Genomic DNA, 18,389 nt, shown 5'->3' on the forward strand with positions numbered 1-18,389 from the left:
AAATTGATTTTATCTGTGATTATTGATTATGATTAATGATTAAAAATGGCTCATTGATTAAAAATCATGATTAATCAATCACAAAAAACAGGAAATGATTAAAATATAATTATTGTTTACTCTTATTGGTAACTCTGTCTGGGAGATTATTGAAAAAATAATCAAGAAGAACAGCATTTGAACCAATTCAAATTGGATCATATATTTTATATGGTGAAAAATTTTTGGTGATGAATGATTAATGATTGATTAATTTTTTTTCTTATGATTATGATTACTGATTAATGATTAAATTGTGAAATCAGTGTGATTAAGATTAATGATTAATGATTAAATGAGAAGTTTTGGTGATTACGATTACTGATTTTTGATTAATCTTAATCATTAATCATTAATCATGATTAAATTTATGATTAATCATTAACGCTCTGGATCAAACAATGGTAGCAGCCAGATGGAGAGCGCACTTGGAAACGGTGAGGATAAAAGAGCTACAGTATTCGAATTGACGACAACAGACAAGCTGTGCATCATAACCATAATTTATCCAAGGTTGCCATGTTTCACGTTGTGTTGTGCATTTGTTGGGCTTGTTTGGCCAAATATTTGCCTTAAGTAGGGTCTTGTACCATTTAAGCAGGTGTACCTATTTTTGGCACTTGCCGCTATAACTAAGTCAATTTCTAACCGATTGATTTGAAGTTTTGTATAGAGAGGCACGTGTAGTATTTAACTCTGTACAGAAATTCAAATCAATCGGTTTGAAATTGACTTAGTTACAGCGGCAAGTGCCCAAAATAGGTACACCTGCCCAAATGGTACAATACCCTAATTGGATCCATAGATTCGCCGCTACAAGTTGTAGCTCATCAAGCAACAAGTATCAAGTACCTAGCCTCAACCTTCTGCTTGGAACTTTTTTGAACTTTTTGAAACTTGCAAGTGTATGTTAATCATAAAAATTGGAACATTGGTTACTTGGAAAGATGAAGGTTTTAGTTTAGAACCAATAAGCACTGGTTTTAAAGCACTGAATCGAATGGAACTGTTTTCCTACCCTAGGTAGTATCTGAGACTCAGGGTAGTATTAAAAGAATCATCCGCAGTGTGTACTAATTATGCGTGAGGATGACTTCTTTTTCTAATTTCCCGACTACTGTGGCTAATTGAATAGCTATGTTGTTATTGACAATAAAGCCACAGACAAACAGATGTAACACATCGAACATTTTTTGATTCAAATCATAGTCACGGAAACCTTTAGCTAGGTGGCGGTAGTGGGCAAACGTCAAACTCAATCAAAAACGATGCGAGTATCACAGATGGCGGGTGGCCAACTAGGGGTGATACACAAATTATGTCACGCAAAAATCGACCTTTTTAACCCCCCTCCACCCTATGTCACACTTTTTGTATGGGCCCTTATAAATTTTTGTATGGGCCGTCACGTTTTGCAAAACTCCCCCTCCCCCCTAAAGCGTGACGTAATTTGTGTACGGCCCCTTTTTAACTAATTAAATAAACCGTTAAATCGATTTACGATGGGAATTATTAGTGTGTGCAAAAGCGATATAATTAATGACAATAAAGCAGAAGTTCACAAAATGTGACGCGGTACTCCTTAAGCCGGCACCACTTGATTGTTTCACACCCTCTCGTTACGATGCACAAACAATGCTGGTATTGATTCGCCACCAGCAAATGGTACAAAATCCCAACTCTGATGTGATTTCCGCCAGCAAAACAGCGCGTTTGATACACCGAGTCAAGGAATGAGGTATGAAATCACCCGAATCGCACCACAATGTACGACCTATGCATTTCTCTCTCTCGCTCGAATGGTGTCGAGCACCCACTGCTTCCCGGAAGTGATCCTTATTTATCTTTCGCTCTCCATTGTTTACCGTGGGTAAGGTTTCAGGGCTAGAATTCCTGGGAAGCGAGCACAAACAATCACCTCTGCAGCTAGTGTCGGCAAGCGGAACAGTAAGCCATCAATTCAAGTACTCAATAATAGTGGTTCGACTGCAAGCCAGCAACACACCACCACCGATCAACCGACCGACGGCGGATGGTGTACTCAGAGAATAAATGTGAGGTATAAAGGAACCTGTTAGGACAACGGTTTGAGCTCCCACGGGGAAATCAGGTCAACTTCTGTATTTGCGCTGCTCCTGTTGATTCGTAGACGGCCAGTCAACGTGACCTGGCTTCTTGTGCAACGTGTTGGACGAAAAATTTATCATTTCAAATGACGTTATGCAATTTACAGAACATGGCTATGAATGGTATCGTCGGAAAGAGAACGATTGTGTCGGACTGCTTTCTCCGTTATTCATATTAAAATTTATACGTTGACGCCCATTCTAGCAGCCATGCCTTCATGGTGTTTCACTTACCTCGTTTCGATGATGAAATTCGTTACAGGTGCATTACGGGGATCCTGTGAATGTGCCCAGGACAGGTGCACCGAACGTGACGTGAAGCTGACGACCAGTGGCCGCCCCGGTGGATCCGGAACGTCTGCAAATATGTAGTTTTGGTCAGGTGAAATAATAATTGTACAGCATGTTTGTTCATTACAATCCACACACCCATTCGCGGCAGATGCTGGGCTCTGCGCTGTTTGCGTGGCACATACCTTGTACTAACAAATCCACGATGGCTTCTGGACTGTGTCGGTCGTTCACCAGACAGCTGTACTCGGCCGTATCCGAGGCGACCGTTGGACTTATGTGGAGACTAAAATTATCAGGTAGCAGTGTTATCTGCAACCAAGAGGCAAGCAAAAAAGGATGCCATTAGTGGAAAACGACAAAAAAAAATATAACACCGCGTCAGAGCGAGTCATGATAATTAATAACGACATAGACTACGGGCAAGATGGAAGATATCCACCTCTGGTCATTTATCATTGATTAGCGAGGAAGGAAAAAAAGAAGCTCACCCTATTATTACTGGCTAGCGGTAGTCCGTTGACAAACTCGGCTACCGTGATGCTGGTTTTCCATGTGAGACTGTCCACCAGCGAGTGTTCATTTACCCCCGGGCAGCTTAAAGTAACGTTACGTCCAGCAACGGCAATGTACTTCACCAGCGGTATGCTTTCGATGTCTGCAATGGAATAGAAATGAAAACAGGAGAAAAAAAATGGTTAGACAACAAAAAACAATCTTTTTGCGACGAATTCTGTGAATTAATAATCGTTCAGCTGGGAATTTTCTCCCCCTCCCTCTCGGACAGAATAAACACAACCATAAACGAGAATTTCATTACAGGAAACTTTATCGTCAGTCGGTTTCGCCCGGCTATGGAGAATAGGAACTTTAAAGAACTTCTGGAGTGTCTTAGCGGCGTATCTTAAATTTTGTTATTCATGATTTTCCTTAAACAAGATTTGTTTCATTCCTAGAACATGTATTTAAGTGAGAGCTGCATTCATCAATTTGGAATGGAAATATTAATTATATTAGAAAACATTCAACTGTTAATTATCCCATTGTTCCAATCTATGTCACGGTATCATGAATCAAATACGACTTTCACCTTCCAAATAACAACCGTATCATACTTTGAGGGAAACGAGAACTGACTGCAAGTATTTTTAGAACAGTGCTATCATGAATACATTTTGTTTCATAGCTTATTTCTCCTTCGGCACCAACATTTCAGAAGGGCGTAAGTTGTTTTGGATACATCAGTTTCTTTCAAAGCTGTGTAGAGCTATTGGACATCATTCGGGACAGTGTCATTATAGCTGTGGAAGCTCTTGTACAAGTGTAATCAACGTGGCTACCGAAGTTAAGTTTATCGACGACCTCCAAGTGTTTGACGGAGCGCTTCGAAGTGATAGTGCAATCGCCTACATTGATCTTCACTTGCTGCTCCGAACTTCGGTTGTTCACTATCACCACCTCAGTTGTGTGGTGAGCAAACTTCAGTTTTCTGAATCTCATCCACTTCTCTACAACCGCGATCGAGCGGGCAGTAATCAATTCCACTTCTTCGATCGATTCATCGTAGACCTCCAGCGTAATGTCGACAGCAAAGCCGACGATCTTCACTCCCACCGGGAACTCTAACCTCAACACCTCATCGTATATGACATTATAAAACACCGGATGGATCCAGGATAGAACCTTGCGGGTCTCCTGAGGTTATTTGAAAGCACTTCCGACGCACACCCGTGTCCTAAACTAGTACACGATTCTAAAAGTAACTTCCTCTCGGAAGTACCCGGGTACCCGGGTATCCCCAGACGCAGGAGCGCATCAGCAATAGCCGCCCAACTGGCACTTTTGAACGCGTTCCTTACATGCACGGTAACTACTGCATAGTAGCGAATCTCCCTTGGAATCTCCTACCTCTTACACTGGAGCGCTATCTCGGCGGATTTTGTAACCGACAGGATAGCGTCTACGGTCGACCTCTAGTTCTGGAAGCTGATATGGCATCTCGAGAGACCATTTACACCGTCGGTGTGCGTCAACATTCTATTGAGGATGATCTGTTCGAGCACATACCCGCCTTGTCGATCAAGCATATTGGTCTATATGCCGACGGGTCTCCGGGTGGTTTCCCCGTCCTTGGCAATAGAATCAGGCTCTGCCTCTTCCATACTCCTGTGAAAACGCCTTCGTTCAGATATTTCTGCATAGCAGCCCTGATCATCTCGGAAGCCTCTGCAACAGTTACTTTTAAGGCCAGGTTCGGAACTCCGTCCGAACCTGGGGCCTTACCTACGCTAAGGGACATTGCTACTCCCGCAAGTTCTACATCATTGACCATCTCCTCGTCGCCAGCCGCAGTCCTCGACTGTCTTACGACTGGAGCCCAAGGACTAAGATCATGAAGCGGGAAAAGCCCCCCGATGATCCCCTCCAACATATCTAGAGATTGCACTATAGAAGCCATTACACCTCTCGTCTTGTCCATCACGATCCTGTAGGCATCACCCCACGGATACGCATTGGCACTCTCACAGTGACCCTCGAAGCAGGCCTTTTTGCTTGCCCTTATCTCGGTTTTCAGAACGGCTTTTGCAGCGGCGAACACCACCCGGCATTTGTTTCGTTCTTCCACAGATCGTGCTCGCAGCATCCGCCACCTAGCCCGTGGTCCACCGCGTCAGTCCACTAGCATGCCGGTGGTCTACCATTTCTAGGGTGGACTCGCCTAGGCTTGGTAGCATCGCACCAGCTCGTCGCCATCTAAACCAAGTAGGTTTCGTTCACGGCGGAGCGCATCCCTAAATACCCCTTCGTCGAAGTATGATGTCTTCCACCTGCGAGGGTCTTGGCTTAGTCGCCTCTTCCTCTACCCGCTGCCTGCTGTTGTTGTAGTCGATACTATAGCGAACCGACAGGTGATCGCTATGAGTGTAACTATCGCCTACGATTCAGTTCGAACTACTTGTTAGGCCAGAACTACAAAAAGTAACTTTAATTATCGGCTCCGCACCGTTCCGACTAAAGGTACTCTTGGTAACGACAATAGCCAGTGTCTCTAGCAGGATCTGACCCCGGTGATTCGTGAAATGGCTTCCCCATTCCACGGCCCAGGCATTAAAGTCACCCGCTATTACCACCGGCCTTAACCCTGTTAGCACGGTCGTCATACAGTTACAGAAGAAGACCCCGTTTACTTTGGCGACCACGAAGCTTTCATAGGTAGTAGGAGTTGGTTTCTACGAGCGGGGTATTTACCCGTCGTCCATATCGCCGCCATTTTTCTAGACTCATGCGCGACCCAATTGCCATTGCCAGTGGGTACTCGGTATGGGTCCGCTATGATGGTGATATCCGTCCCCCACTTAGAAATCGCCTGGCAAAGCCGTTGCTGAGCTGCGTCACAGTGATTTAGTTTCAGCTGCGTTACATGCACTGTGATTTGTTCACTACGGCATTTTTTGAAGGTCGGGCACCTTGGACCTCCCGTTTGGTGCTTCCTGTTCGCTAATTTCCCGGAAGAAATCAACACTTGGATGGGCTCGTGCAGCCTTGTGGCCTTCATCGGCACATCGCTTCGTCCTGTCTACGCCATTGCAGTCCCATGACTATTGGCCTGGTTCCAGTCACTTGAAGTAAGCTTCCGGTGGCTCGTGCAAGGTCAGTTGTCATTCTGACCAGTTCGCCTTGAGCTTCCCTACTTTAGCGGAATTGTTAGCGTCCACCACATGTAGCTTGTTAACGTTTACGGTAGCAATGAAGCTTACGAACATGCATGACGGACGCCACCAAGCTACTAATTTAAAATTGTGCAACCTCGCAAATTTGTAATGTACTAAAAACAAAACCCCAAAACGTCATCGAGAGAGCGAAATTGACAAGGGCACCACTATGGGGCGAAAAACGAGGAGGAAGAAAAACGAGAGCGTGTTGTGTTCGGACTATCATCGAGTGCGCTTGTACATCCTCGACGACGAAAACGAGAAGTGAAAAAAGTTCAGTTCTGCCGTGTTCACGCGGCAAAACCGCAGCGGATATTCACCTTCGCGTTCGGCATCAAGAGAAAGCGGAGCCCAAGAGCCCTGCGAATCAGAGGCGACAGGATTCAACCGCCACGTTCAGCAAGCCCAACTTTTCCTATGTGGTCATCTGACGGCCCGGCGGCCAAAAGGTAGGGTTTGACACCCCGTGCGTTTGAACGACTGGATCAGAACGTCCAACGAGCACGGCCTTTTCCATCTGGTATTTTCAAACTGCGCCGTGAGTCCAAAGTGTCCACCCCCCGGTTAGGCAGCCACGTGCCTGCGCACGCCCTTACCAGAACGTCCTTTGTGCCCATCCCTTCTTGCTTGTGTCACGCGACCGCACCTCAAGAGTCCCGCGTGTCAGTAGATGGTTCAACCATCACGAGCTTTTGGCAATTGTACCGGAACTTCCAGCGAGAGCAACTCTTCCGGCTGGCGTCCCCGCGGTACCCTACAACCGCGCCCACGAGGCCAGAGAGCGAAGCCGCCGATTTAGCCACCATTGTACGGCTGACCCAACGGGTACACGCTTTCAACCCCGTTACTTACGGCATTCCACCGTTGTGCAGCGCCAAGCCTTCCTACTGGAGACTACACGATGCCCCTCGTCCGTATCCGAGAGCCCGGAGTGTCCGATGTAACCTGCCGGCAACCGCGTGGCATTCCATGACCGGATTCGAGTGCCTGGCGCGACCAGTCTTCTTGCCCAGCAAACATTTTTGTGGTATAAGAGTGGAATAAACAACTCTTAAGAAAACTTTAGCTTGAGAAACTGCTGTTCAGCTAATTGTGTTTCTTGGGTATACAGTATTGGACAATAAAATTGCAGCCGTTTTCCCATACAAAATTGTCAAATTTAGATTGCCATATCTCAGTTATTTCTCAACCGACTGTTTTCATTTTTCTGTGACGAACTACAAATCATTTCAATTTTTAAAATTTATTGAAAAAGTTCGGTGATAACTCTTCCGCGTTAGTGATGTTGTCAAGGCTTTTTACCTTCAGAGTCGCATCCACTAAGAACCCTCACCTCGACACCCTCTCCAAGGACCTCTTTCGCCAGACTTTTCTACACAGCACCCTTCACCCTTCATCATTTCATTTGTATGATTACATCTAATACTGCGAACGTCGGCTAAGCGTCGCCTTATCGCCTCAAAGCCTGCAGCAACGAACTTCGATGACTCGCTTTGGGAGTCCATCAGCGCTTAGCCAGTTTCCAGAGTGGACCTTAGCACTCCCTTTGTCCTCGGAAGGCAGGCAGGGTCGACACCACGCCTGCTTCCAACTACACAGCAAGTATCAAGGATTGATACCGCGGGCACAGCAATTTGACCTTACCACAAGTAAGGCCCTATCAGCCAGCACACAGAAGGACGTGCCGACATGGGGCTTCCACTTGCCCCGACCTTGCCGAGGACTCCTTTCCAACTGCGGGCTCGGATCTAATCCAGTATACTGATGTGACGACAGCAACGCTACCAAGATATTCCTCCGCGGCCACTTAATCGCTGTAACGGTCGATTTCGAACACATGGAACCGGTATGACCTACGTAGCCGACTCTGAACCCTTGGACCAGTGTCGCGAAGCATCAGCGTACAAGTCACAAAAAAGTTGATAAACACCAAGCTTGTATCACCCTGTCTCTGCGGTTTCTGATTCGGTCTCTCTACAATCGCTAACACCAGAAAAGACAGAATCCCATCAATGTCACCGGTCACCCTTGTTTTGCTACAATCATCCTGACTTGGATACGGCTCATGTGAGTGTCATGACTCTCTCCGTCGCCTCAAGCAGATGCACGCGCAACAGCATGTAAAACTATGCATGTGTATTATTACAAGCACGGCACTACGTCATAAATCCTATTCGTTTTGCATAGCTCAGTATAAACGCACACATTGAGCGCACCACGAAGTTCGCCCTGGCTACGGCAAACGCTCTCACTTCGCCCGTTATGCGTCGTTGCTCAGAGAGATTGATTCTCTCGCAACCCGCCTGAAGCATACACAGCAACTGCTATCGCTGCAAAGCTGCGAAGGGTGGAACCCACAACATGTTTGCCATTCCAGGCGTGACATGCTAGCTGGTTCGTATCACCTTGGAAAGGGTGACTCCAGAAAGCGGTTCAAGTGATTGTCTCGTGATGGTCGCGATTATTCGCAAGACTGCCTTGGACCACCTCTTGTATAGCGTCTGAACTAGTCATTTTCCGAGTCCATGCGCCACCTTCCCTGTAGCTCCAAGACGATGTGGGTGATAGCCGTTGAAACGGCATTCCATACAAACTCATCCCCAAATATCATCTGGACAAGATTGTCCGGAGTTGTGTCATCTCCGCCTGTGGCAAACGTCGGCTCGAACCATGGTCCGAAATGACCTGAGACGCCTGTTAATCCAACTATCTACCCTCGAGATCAACCTGTGGGTCCACATTTCTTTGGTGGAACTGTCCCACGCGCGCTGCCATTTGACCATGGAGACCAGTCTGGCAGTCCTGCGGATGCCTCTTGTGCCGCGCATTCTGAAACATTTCAAAAACTGTACGTCGTTAATGGATGGCCTCGAGCTGCAAAATAATGAGTTCACAACTGGGAAGGAAAGAACAACACAGCTCATATCCTCACCAGGTCTTATCTCATCAGGTATCAGAAGGTCGGCTCCAGAGGCACGTTATCCTCCATTTGAGACATTTGTGAAATCGCCAAAATAATAGCCTATTTCATCATCTACCTGAGGGAAAAGGAAGGAAAAAGGATACGGATGGGGATAAGGACAGGTAGGGAAATAGGAAAAGTACCCTGGAAGAAGCTACTAACGCAAAAGCGTACCACAATGGGTTCAAACAGCGCCCTGGAAAGGGCACTGTAATAACGCATAAAGCGAAAGAGAGCCTATAGCTCTTTACCACAGCGGATTAAGAACAACAGAATATCCTGAACATTCAGGTCTCTGAAGTCAGTTTCGCTTAATAAGTGTTTACCGAATACTCGGAAACACAGTTTCGCAAAAACTGGACAGTTACATATCAAATGATATGAAGTTCCATAATCGGATTCGCAGCAATCACATGCAAATGAATCAGCTTGCTGAATATTCGCCATGTGATAGCTGAGTCGGCAGTGGCCAGTCAATGCTTTGACCAGAATGCTGCAATTCTGCTTTGACAGATTTGTAAGATACCTCGTCACCCTTGGAGATGGCTCAGTACAATACAATTTGGTTTGACGACATGACTCCAAAATATTCCAATATAGTGTGTGTTGAGTAGCAGCCCAAGTGTGAATCTGAAGCTTTACCCAACACTTCGATATCGGAATAGCTGGCTCAGGGCCAATGAAGTCATGTGATGCTCCAGTGCGAGCTAACTCATCAGCCAATTCATTTCCAGCGATGGAAGAATGGCCAGGCACCCATTTAAGGTGAACAGCGTTAGCTGAATTCAGCTCCTCGCTTTGAGCTCGACAAGCGATAACTATCTTCGATCTGGAGTTGGCCGAAGCAAGTGCTTTAATAGCAGCCTGGCTATCTGAACAGAAGTATATTACTTTGCCCATTACGTGCTGCTGAAGTGCTGATTGCACTCCGCACATAAGAGCAAAGATTTCGGCCTGAAAAACAGTGCAGTGTCTACCAAGTGAGTAAGACAGATACAGCCTTAGCTCACGAGAATAAACACCAGCACATGCTCGATTTTCGAGAAAGGAGCCATCAGTGTAACATACGATGCCGTCTGAAATACTTCTTTCCAGATATCCAGATGTCCACTCTTCCCGGGAAGGGAATTTCGTGGAAAATGTGCTATATGGAAAATTACAAGCAATTGTAAGATCACTTGGAGCAAGAGCCATTTCGCCAAAAGTGGAAACAACGAGGTGTGTGTTGATGTGCGGTTCACGGGAGTTTCCTCTAGTAGACCGAGTACCCGAAACGGTGTAAGTGCAAGAAAGTGCTTCGAGCGCTGCCGTGGGAGTTGAAGCGAACGCTCCAGACATCGCCATTAAGCACATCCTTTGGAGATGGCCTAATTTTGATTGGATCGTTCTCATTTCGCCCTGTTGCCTTTACACAAGACATCCATAGGCCAATATTGGCCGAACAACAGTTGTGTAGATCCATTTGATATACTTGGGTTTAAGACCCCAAGTTGTACCAAAGGTTCGCCGACATTGCCGGATGGCCATACAAGCTTTCTTCATTCTGAACTCAATGTGAGGTTGCAAGGAAAGCTTGGAATCTAGAATGACTCCAGCGTACTTTACCTGTTCAGTCACATCGATTTCATAATCAAAAAGACGCAAAGAACGAACGCCATTTCGGTTTCGCCTTTCTGTGAAAAGAACAATAGATGTTTTACTCGGATTAACCGAAAGGCCATATTGGCGATACCAACCCTCAACTACCTGAAGGGCGCTTTGCATCAGGTCGAAAAGGGTGGTTATACACATACCAACTAACAATGCTAGGTAGTCGTCGGCAGAACCATAAGTAGGAAAACCGCTATTATTGAGTGACTTCAATAGCGTATCTGCTACGAGATTCCACAAAAGCGATGACAAGATTCCCCCTTGGCGGCATCCACAAACACTCAATTTCCTAATTCCTGCTAGACGCAATGTCGACAAGAGATATCGGTTTTTGAGGATTTGATGAATCCGATTGGAAATCATTGGAGATATACCATGACTCCGTGCGGCTTCCAATATGGTATCGAAAGGCACATTGTCAAAGGCACCCTCGATTTCTAAGAAAACACCTAAACAAGATTGATTTTGAGCGAATACTTTCTCAATATCGTAAACACCCTTGTGTAAAAGAATTACAGTGGACTTACCAGATTGGTAGTCATGTTGGTTCACATGAAGAGGCACGTTGGCCAGATGAACATCACGGATGTGATGATCCACAATGCGTTCTAAGCATTTCAGAAGAAAAGAGATTAAACTGATAGGTTTGAAACTACATATTTGCTTCTTCATACGACGCACGACCCACTTTCGGAATAAACTTCACAGTAATATCCCGCCAGGATTTGGGAATATACCCTGTAGCAAAACTGCAAACAAGTATTTTTTTAACATGTTTGAAATGATCAAATCCCTTCTGAAGCAAGATAGGATAAATCCCATCTGCTCCAGGAGATTTGAAAGGAGCAAAGCTATTAAGTGCCCACTTAATCGATTCTACAGTTACAATACTCTGAGCCGAAGCCAGGGAATCGTAACTATAAGGAAAGATATCAGGTTCATCCGAACATGTAATATCCACACATCCAGCGAAGTGTGTGCTGAATAAGCATTCCAGAACTTCCTCATCAGAGGAAGTCAGATCGCCATTTGGCAAACGAAGTTCGTTCACTCGGAAATCCTTGGATTTCGCAAGGATTTTATTTAACCGGCTGACTTCACTCAAACTGGAAACATTAGTATACAAAGGTTTTTCCAGCAGACCGGAGAGGTTTCCTGTAGGTCTTGCGTGCCGACCTGAACGCCTCCGTACCATCCGAACTTTGTCTGTTCCAACTTTTTCTACATCCTCATATCCTCACCAGGTCTTATCTCATGCTTTCATAGTTAACTAAAGACAAAGACCGACATCCGATAATTGCGTGTAAGCTGGTAATGCAGTCTAGGTACCAGTTAGCAGATGCTACTTAAACAGCGTCGGATGTGGCACCCAGCGACTGAATATGAAATGTTCCTCTACCGGAAGCTATACCAAATGAGACAGCCCCAACTCCATTGATACAGGGTAACAACCTACTGTTCTCGGAACCGAACAAAAACTAAAATATGGTAAAACGGAGTGAAACCTTCAACGCTTTATAATTGCAGTCTGAAGTCTGAATCATTTGCAACGCCTCGTTCTAATCGAATTCCATGCGATCCGCACAAAATTATACTTTGCGAATCTATTATTTCAAAAAAACTTCTTGATTGGGATTTTTTTATATCCACAAGAGAAAAAAAACGCAAAGCGTAAGTGGGTTTTATTTCTCCTTTGTAAAAGTTTGTTCCTTCAAATTGAGATCGCCATGGAAGAAGAGTATTCCATCAGAAAAATAAAAACGAAAAGAACTTTCCAGGTTTGAAGACTATTTCGCACTGATTGCGCTCGCCCGTTCTCTTGAAATCTGTTTCTCTGCTCCTTTTCATTCCTATTAAACTCTTCGATTGATACCGATTGAACAGTGGGTGCTACTTCCGGATAGCTGTAATATAGACCGATTCAATAAAAGTGAATGTTTTCAGTTAATACACATCTCTGTGGTTAATCGGCTGTGTGTCATCATTTACATGGTATTAACTTCCGAAGACAGGCAAATGATTGTGGTAATTTAGTCAAAGTGTTATGATGTTCAGCATATATGGTACTTAAGTGTGTGTCTATTTTTTTCCTGCAACTGCAAAAATTGCAAAGAAGATTGTATTTTGATCCGTACCAGTCTACCGGGAAATTGATAGCACAGCGGGACTGATTCTTACCTCACGTACAAGGTGCGTTCACCTGCAGCCAGAGATCCTAAACTTTCAAAGGGAAAGAAACATCGTGATTGCGGAGCTCGTGCACCTGAAGTGAGCCGCGTCGTCGCTTGAGCAAGACCAGCAAGCGACCGTACGGTGGACGGGAAGGCAAAAGCTTTAGGTAACATCCGTGTGATGCGCACAATCAGTCACACACATACCGCTCCACTCAACTGACTGGTGCTAGCTCTGGCTCGTTCGCGCTTGTTTGCTAATCGAAAAGTTCAATAGAAGAAAAATTTTCAACTCGTTTCACGCTGGTTGATTGCAAACAACGGCCCCACCCTTTAGCTGATTTCCCTGGTTGGCGGGCGAATGGAGTGGTGGCGGTGCACCGCTATTGTAACCTTACTAGAGCAAATCTGGGATAACCCTTTCAAACCGAGAATATTTAAACGAAGGTTTTTATGTGGTGATGTATCATAAGCATAACATGCGTCAGATTTCAAACATGTTAAAAATTCAAAACTCCCAAATGTTCATATCAAATCTTCGTGCAAAACTAGGGTCCTGTCCTGACAAATTTTCAGCCATTTCGGTGGTGATTTAATGGTGGCCCAAAAGCAAAATATGGGACTAACTATGGAGAATTTGTCGAAGATCGGAAACAAGCATTTTTCTTCTAACCTGAAAACTTTCAAAATGTCCAAATCATCATATTCAGCTAAAGTTCCCATCTAGTAATGGTGGTGAGAGACCATTGGGTAACGGGCAATGACTTCGAGGCGTTGGGTACCGTGGGACAATGGCTTGAAGCAATCCGGATGCGGGAATGGCGGCTCGTTATAAGTTGTTTGCAGTTGGGCTGGGCAATTCCAGAACGCGTGCGACACATCGATAGTGACAGTTTGATTGTTTTCCAACAATGGTTCAATGCACGAATTTATGCTGGTTTGCTTTCTCCCACACAGAATTTGACGTTTGAACGATGGCGACAAATTTCGTGTGAGAGTAAGCAGGCCAGCAAAAATTCAAGCAGTGGACCATGGTCCACTGCACGAATTTATTCTGGCCTGCTTACTCTCACACGAAATTTGACGTTTGAGAGGTGCCGACACCGCTCAAACGTCAAATTTCGTGTGAGAGCAAGCAGGCCAGAATGGATTCGTGCAGTGGACCATAGTGCGGTTTGGAAGATCCGGACATGTAGTAGGCTGCGAGTAAGCGGTATCCCAACATCGTTAGCGGAGTTAGTTGGGCTGCAAAACGGCGAGTCGATAAGGAGAGCGTCCAACACAGCTCTGGTCCTCACAAGTTCCTACCTCATGCTTCCACAGGTCACGCGATGACAAAGACCGCCAGCTAAGAGTTATATGCTTAACTGGTAGTGTAGCCTGGGCACTGTTGTCCTTCTGACTTCAGCTAGATTGAGGAGCTACGACCCGAACGTCTGTTCACCAAGGAGGTTCGGCTCAAACGGCGTCTGTTCTGGCATCCAGCGGCTGAGTAAGAAACGCTGCATCACGCCCAGCTAGATCCAAGGTAGTAGTCCCATCAGCGTGGTCGTCTCAGTGTTGGTTAGTCTCCCGTGGTATGGTAATCCGCAGCACCTTCTTCTTCCACAAAGATATCCACAAAGCCACCTGGAAATCACCCAACCATCAAACAGAAAACCAAATCGACCACGTGCGCTCACGCGTGCGCTGACCCGTAATAGAGATGGGCTTCCGAAGCTGGTGGTGGTCGCTGGACAGCTCGACGAGCTGATCGGATACACTAGCGGGCGGAACAACATCATCTTCTTCTTTTTGGCTCTACGTCCGTCTCCGGGTTGGCGATCCATAGCCTTAACCACTAGGCTAACTGGAGATCCAACATAAGCAAAGACCTTAAAAAAGGTCTGCTGAGGCTCAGCGATTCGGTGGCCCAGGCCATGAAGGAGTATGATCTCTTGGTCGAGCGAGGCAAGGTGACTGGCGCGGGTAGAGAAGAGAGGTCCACGCAAACGGACCGCCCCTCTACAGAGAGCGCGAATAGGGTGCAGCCAGGTGGGGCTGCAGATAGAGCGAAAATCTCGGCCCAAGCGAAAAGGCCGAGATCAGTCGATGAGGAGCGGCCGGTGAGTGGTAAACGCACGCGTAGTGCGAGCAACCCCAAGCCGGTCGCGAAACGAGCCAGGGGGATAGAACCGAAACCCCGAGTCGAGGTTGTTAAAAGTAGCGGTGACCAGCCGGTCCAAGAGAAGGATAACCCTTGGATTACGGTTGGAAAGAAAAAGCGAACGGAGAAGGTTTTGAGTAAAACCAAAGCGAAGCCTGCCCGTAAGCGCACGAAGCGCGACGCACTGGACCTTAAAACAGAGAGAAATAGCTACGCAGATGTGCTGCGGGCTATGTGGAGCGAGAATCGTCTCTCGGAGCTAGGCACGGATGTTGCTTTTGACGCACTAGAACAGGAGAGATGATGCTCAAGAAGGATGCCGTTAACAAGGGCTCCTCTAATACGGCACTAGCACAGGAAGTGTTAGGTGAAAAGGCACGAGTGAGGGCTCTGACGCCGGAGGCGACTCTCCAGTGCAGTGTAAGAACTTGGATGAGATCACCACCGCGGAGGAGCTCTCTGCTGTCCTTAAACAACAGCCAAGCGCATCGATCCACATCAGGCGGGGCCCAGGAGGTACGCAGATCACGAAGATCAAGCTTCCAATAGGGGAAGCGAAAAAAAGCGGCTGCAAAGGGCATGGTAGAAGTCGGCTGGTCGGAGTGTCTTATCTGTGTCCTATCCTATCATGCTATCTGTGAGTTGCCGGAAGTGTGCTTCAGGTGCTTCGAGCGAGTCACAAGTCGTGGTCATGCAAAGGCCCTGATAGGAGTAAACTCTGCAGAAGGTGTGGAATAGAAGGCCACTTCGCCAGGGAGTGCAAATCGACACCAAAGTGTCTGATTTGCACGGCGAACAAAGGCCACGTGACGGGTGGGCTTAAGTGCCCAAGCATAAGAGGACAGAACGGCCGAAAATGACGCAGGTCACGCAGTTGAACCTGAACCACTGTGAAGCCGCGCAGCCGCTGTTGTGGCAATCCGCCTCGGAGTCGAGTACAGACATCGCACTACTTCCGGACCCATATCGCGTCCCGCCAATAACGAGAACTGGGTAGCGGATAAGGCTAAGAAAACGGCGATCTGTTCGACCGGTTGGCCCGGTCCAGGAGATAATCTCCAAGACGTGTGAGGCCAATTGCGAAGATCGACGGGGTCTACTACTACAACTGCTATGCCCCACCCAGGTGGCCGATAGGCCAGTTCTCGTCCATGCTAGACTCACGGGCAAGCGCACTAGTAGGACTGAGTCCCTTGCCATCGGCGTGGAACTCAAATCCGTGGGCGGTCGAGTGGGGCAGTCGCTCTACGAACTAGAGAGGTTGGGCTCTACTCGAGGCTATGGCGGGATTAAACGTTGAGGTTGCGAATGTAGGCAGTATAAGCACATATAGCAGGATCGGTGCGGAGTCCATCACTGATGTGATCTTCTGGAGCCCGGTCTTCTTCTTCTTATTTTTACTATCTTTATTAAAGAGATTTGCAGCCCTTGGCTGGCTCACCTCTGAGGCAGCCCGGCTCAGACTGGAGAGTTGATAACGGGTACACGCATAGTGATCACTTGGCGATTCGATACAGTATTGAATATGGCGGTAGATGGCAGCAGTCGAGGATAACCGACACTCACCGAGGATGGCCATCCTCGAGTTTCGATAAGTCGGCATTTGCGGAGCGACTGCTCATGGAGCAGCACACCGACTACCTGTCTAGCGACGGTCTAGTTGGTACCCTGAGACGAGCGTGTGACGCGGCAATGCCAAGACGATCCATACCCAGGAATGGACGAAGACCGGTATAATGGTGGTGTCAAGAAATCGCGGAGCTCCGCGCATCTTGCCACAGGGCAAGGAGAAGGATGCAAAGAGCCCGGACCGGTGAGTTGAGAGCGGAGCGAGAGGTGGCATACAGGGCGGCAAAATTGGCACTGAACAAAGAGATCAAAGCGTGTAAGCGGGCGTGCTTCAATGACCTCTGTCAGACGGCCAACACAACCCCCTGGGGAGATGCCTACCAGGTAGTCATGTGCAAAACGAAAGGCACATTTGCACCACCGGAAAGCTCTCCCGTGATAGTGCAGAGGATTGTGGAAACGTTGTTCCCGCACCACGAGGTGAGACTGTGCCCACTGCAAGACCATCCCGGTCCGAGTGAGGTTCCTCCAGTGACGAATGACGAGTTAGCCGCAATTGCGAAATCACTCAAGCTGAACATGGACCCGGGCCCGGATGGCATTCCGACGGTGGCTATCAAAGCGGTCATCGAAACTAGCCCTGACATGGTCAGATTGGCTATGCAGAGATGCCTGGATAGAGGCGAATTTCCGGATAGGGGGAAACGACAAAAATTGGTTCAATTGCCCAAGCACGGGAAGCCACCAGGCGACCCGTAGGCATATAGACCAATTTGCCTATTAGATACGGCCGGAAAACTCCTAGAACGGATCATTCTGTTGAGGTTATTGGTCTAAACCAGTGTTTCCCAAACTTTTAGAAGGTATCGCCCCCTTGGATCATGAGAAAAACATTTTCGCCCCCTGCCCTAAGTGAAATTTATTTTTTCCTGAAAATTTACTTAGTGGAAGCCTTTAAAAGCCCACAATTTAACACTCATATGGCAAACCTGGTATTTAGTGTTTTTAAATTAATATCGCTCCATTTTCATTGAGTTTTTTCCTGCAAATGCATTGATTGTTTGCAATAAAAAAAAACTGCATTATTTTGCATGTAAAACCAATACGTTTTGAAGTCATGTTTGTGCTGTACATATTGTTGAACAAAATCAAGCAAGACATAACGGTCTGTGAACATTTACGAACACTCGTTATCCTCAACCAGACGTTTTACCAGTGTTCTTCAACACCCGAGATGTTTGGTCACCAGTAATTGAACATTAAAATGCCAGTGATACGTATTGACAAGCTTCCCATGGTCTGGAAATCTTTTTATTGTCAAATAAGAAGACATGCATCATTCATTATTCGGTTTTGAGGGAATTAGACGCTAAATTTGTGTAAAAATGTCAATATAGCCCCTAGTAATAAGCAACGTTTGGAATTCCTCTGGGAAGCCTCTTTGAAATATTTTCAAACAATGTGTGGCGAATTTTACCCAAAAAGTATTCTTAGATTCATTTTAAACTTCATGTTTATGATTGAAATTTCCATGAAAAACAAACCGCATGTAAATTAAAATCAAAACATTCTTATCAAGTAATAAACCCTGTTCCTTTTATAATTTGGACAAAAATCAATCATGAATTTTTGCCAAAAAATCTTATTTATTAGATTTCCTGAATCACTAGGAATTCTCTCGGAAATTAATACAGCAGTTTAATTCGTAATTTTTATCTTGCA

The 18,389-nt window shown here is 46.3% G+C and overlaps 1 protein-coding gene across 2 annotated transcripts in view; it reads right to left on the reverse strand.

The window, feature by feature from the left end:
• LOC109431959 (protein sidekick-2) overlaps positions 1-18,389 on the reverse strand; it is a 288,459-nt gene that overhangs the window by 66,280 nt on the left and 203,790 nt on the right. For both annotated transcript variants that reach the window (XM_029866982.2, XM_062846153.1), the window contains exons 2-4: positions 2,948-3,114; positions 2,642-2,768; positions 2,400-2,523 (exon numbers count right to left, since the gene is read on the reverse strand). In XM_029866982.2, the coding sequence (XP_029722842.1) occupies positions 2,400-2,523; positions 2,642-2,768; positions 2,948-3,114 (418 nt within the window). The remainder of the gene's footprint in view (positions 1-2,399; positions 2,524-2,641; positions 2,769-2,947; positions 3,115-18,389) is intronic.

Source organism: Aedes albopictus, chromosome 1, assembly GCF_035046485.1.
Source record: "Aedes albopictus strain Foshan chromosome 1, AalbF5, whole genome shotgun sequence".
NCBI lineage: Eukaryota > Metazoa > Arthropoda > Insecta > Diptera > Culicidae > Aedes > Aedes albopictus.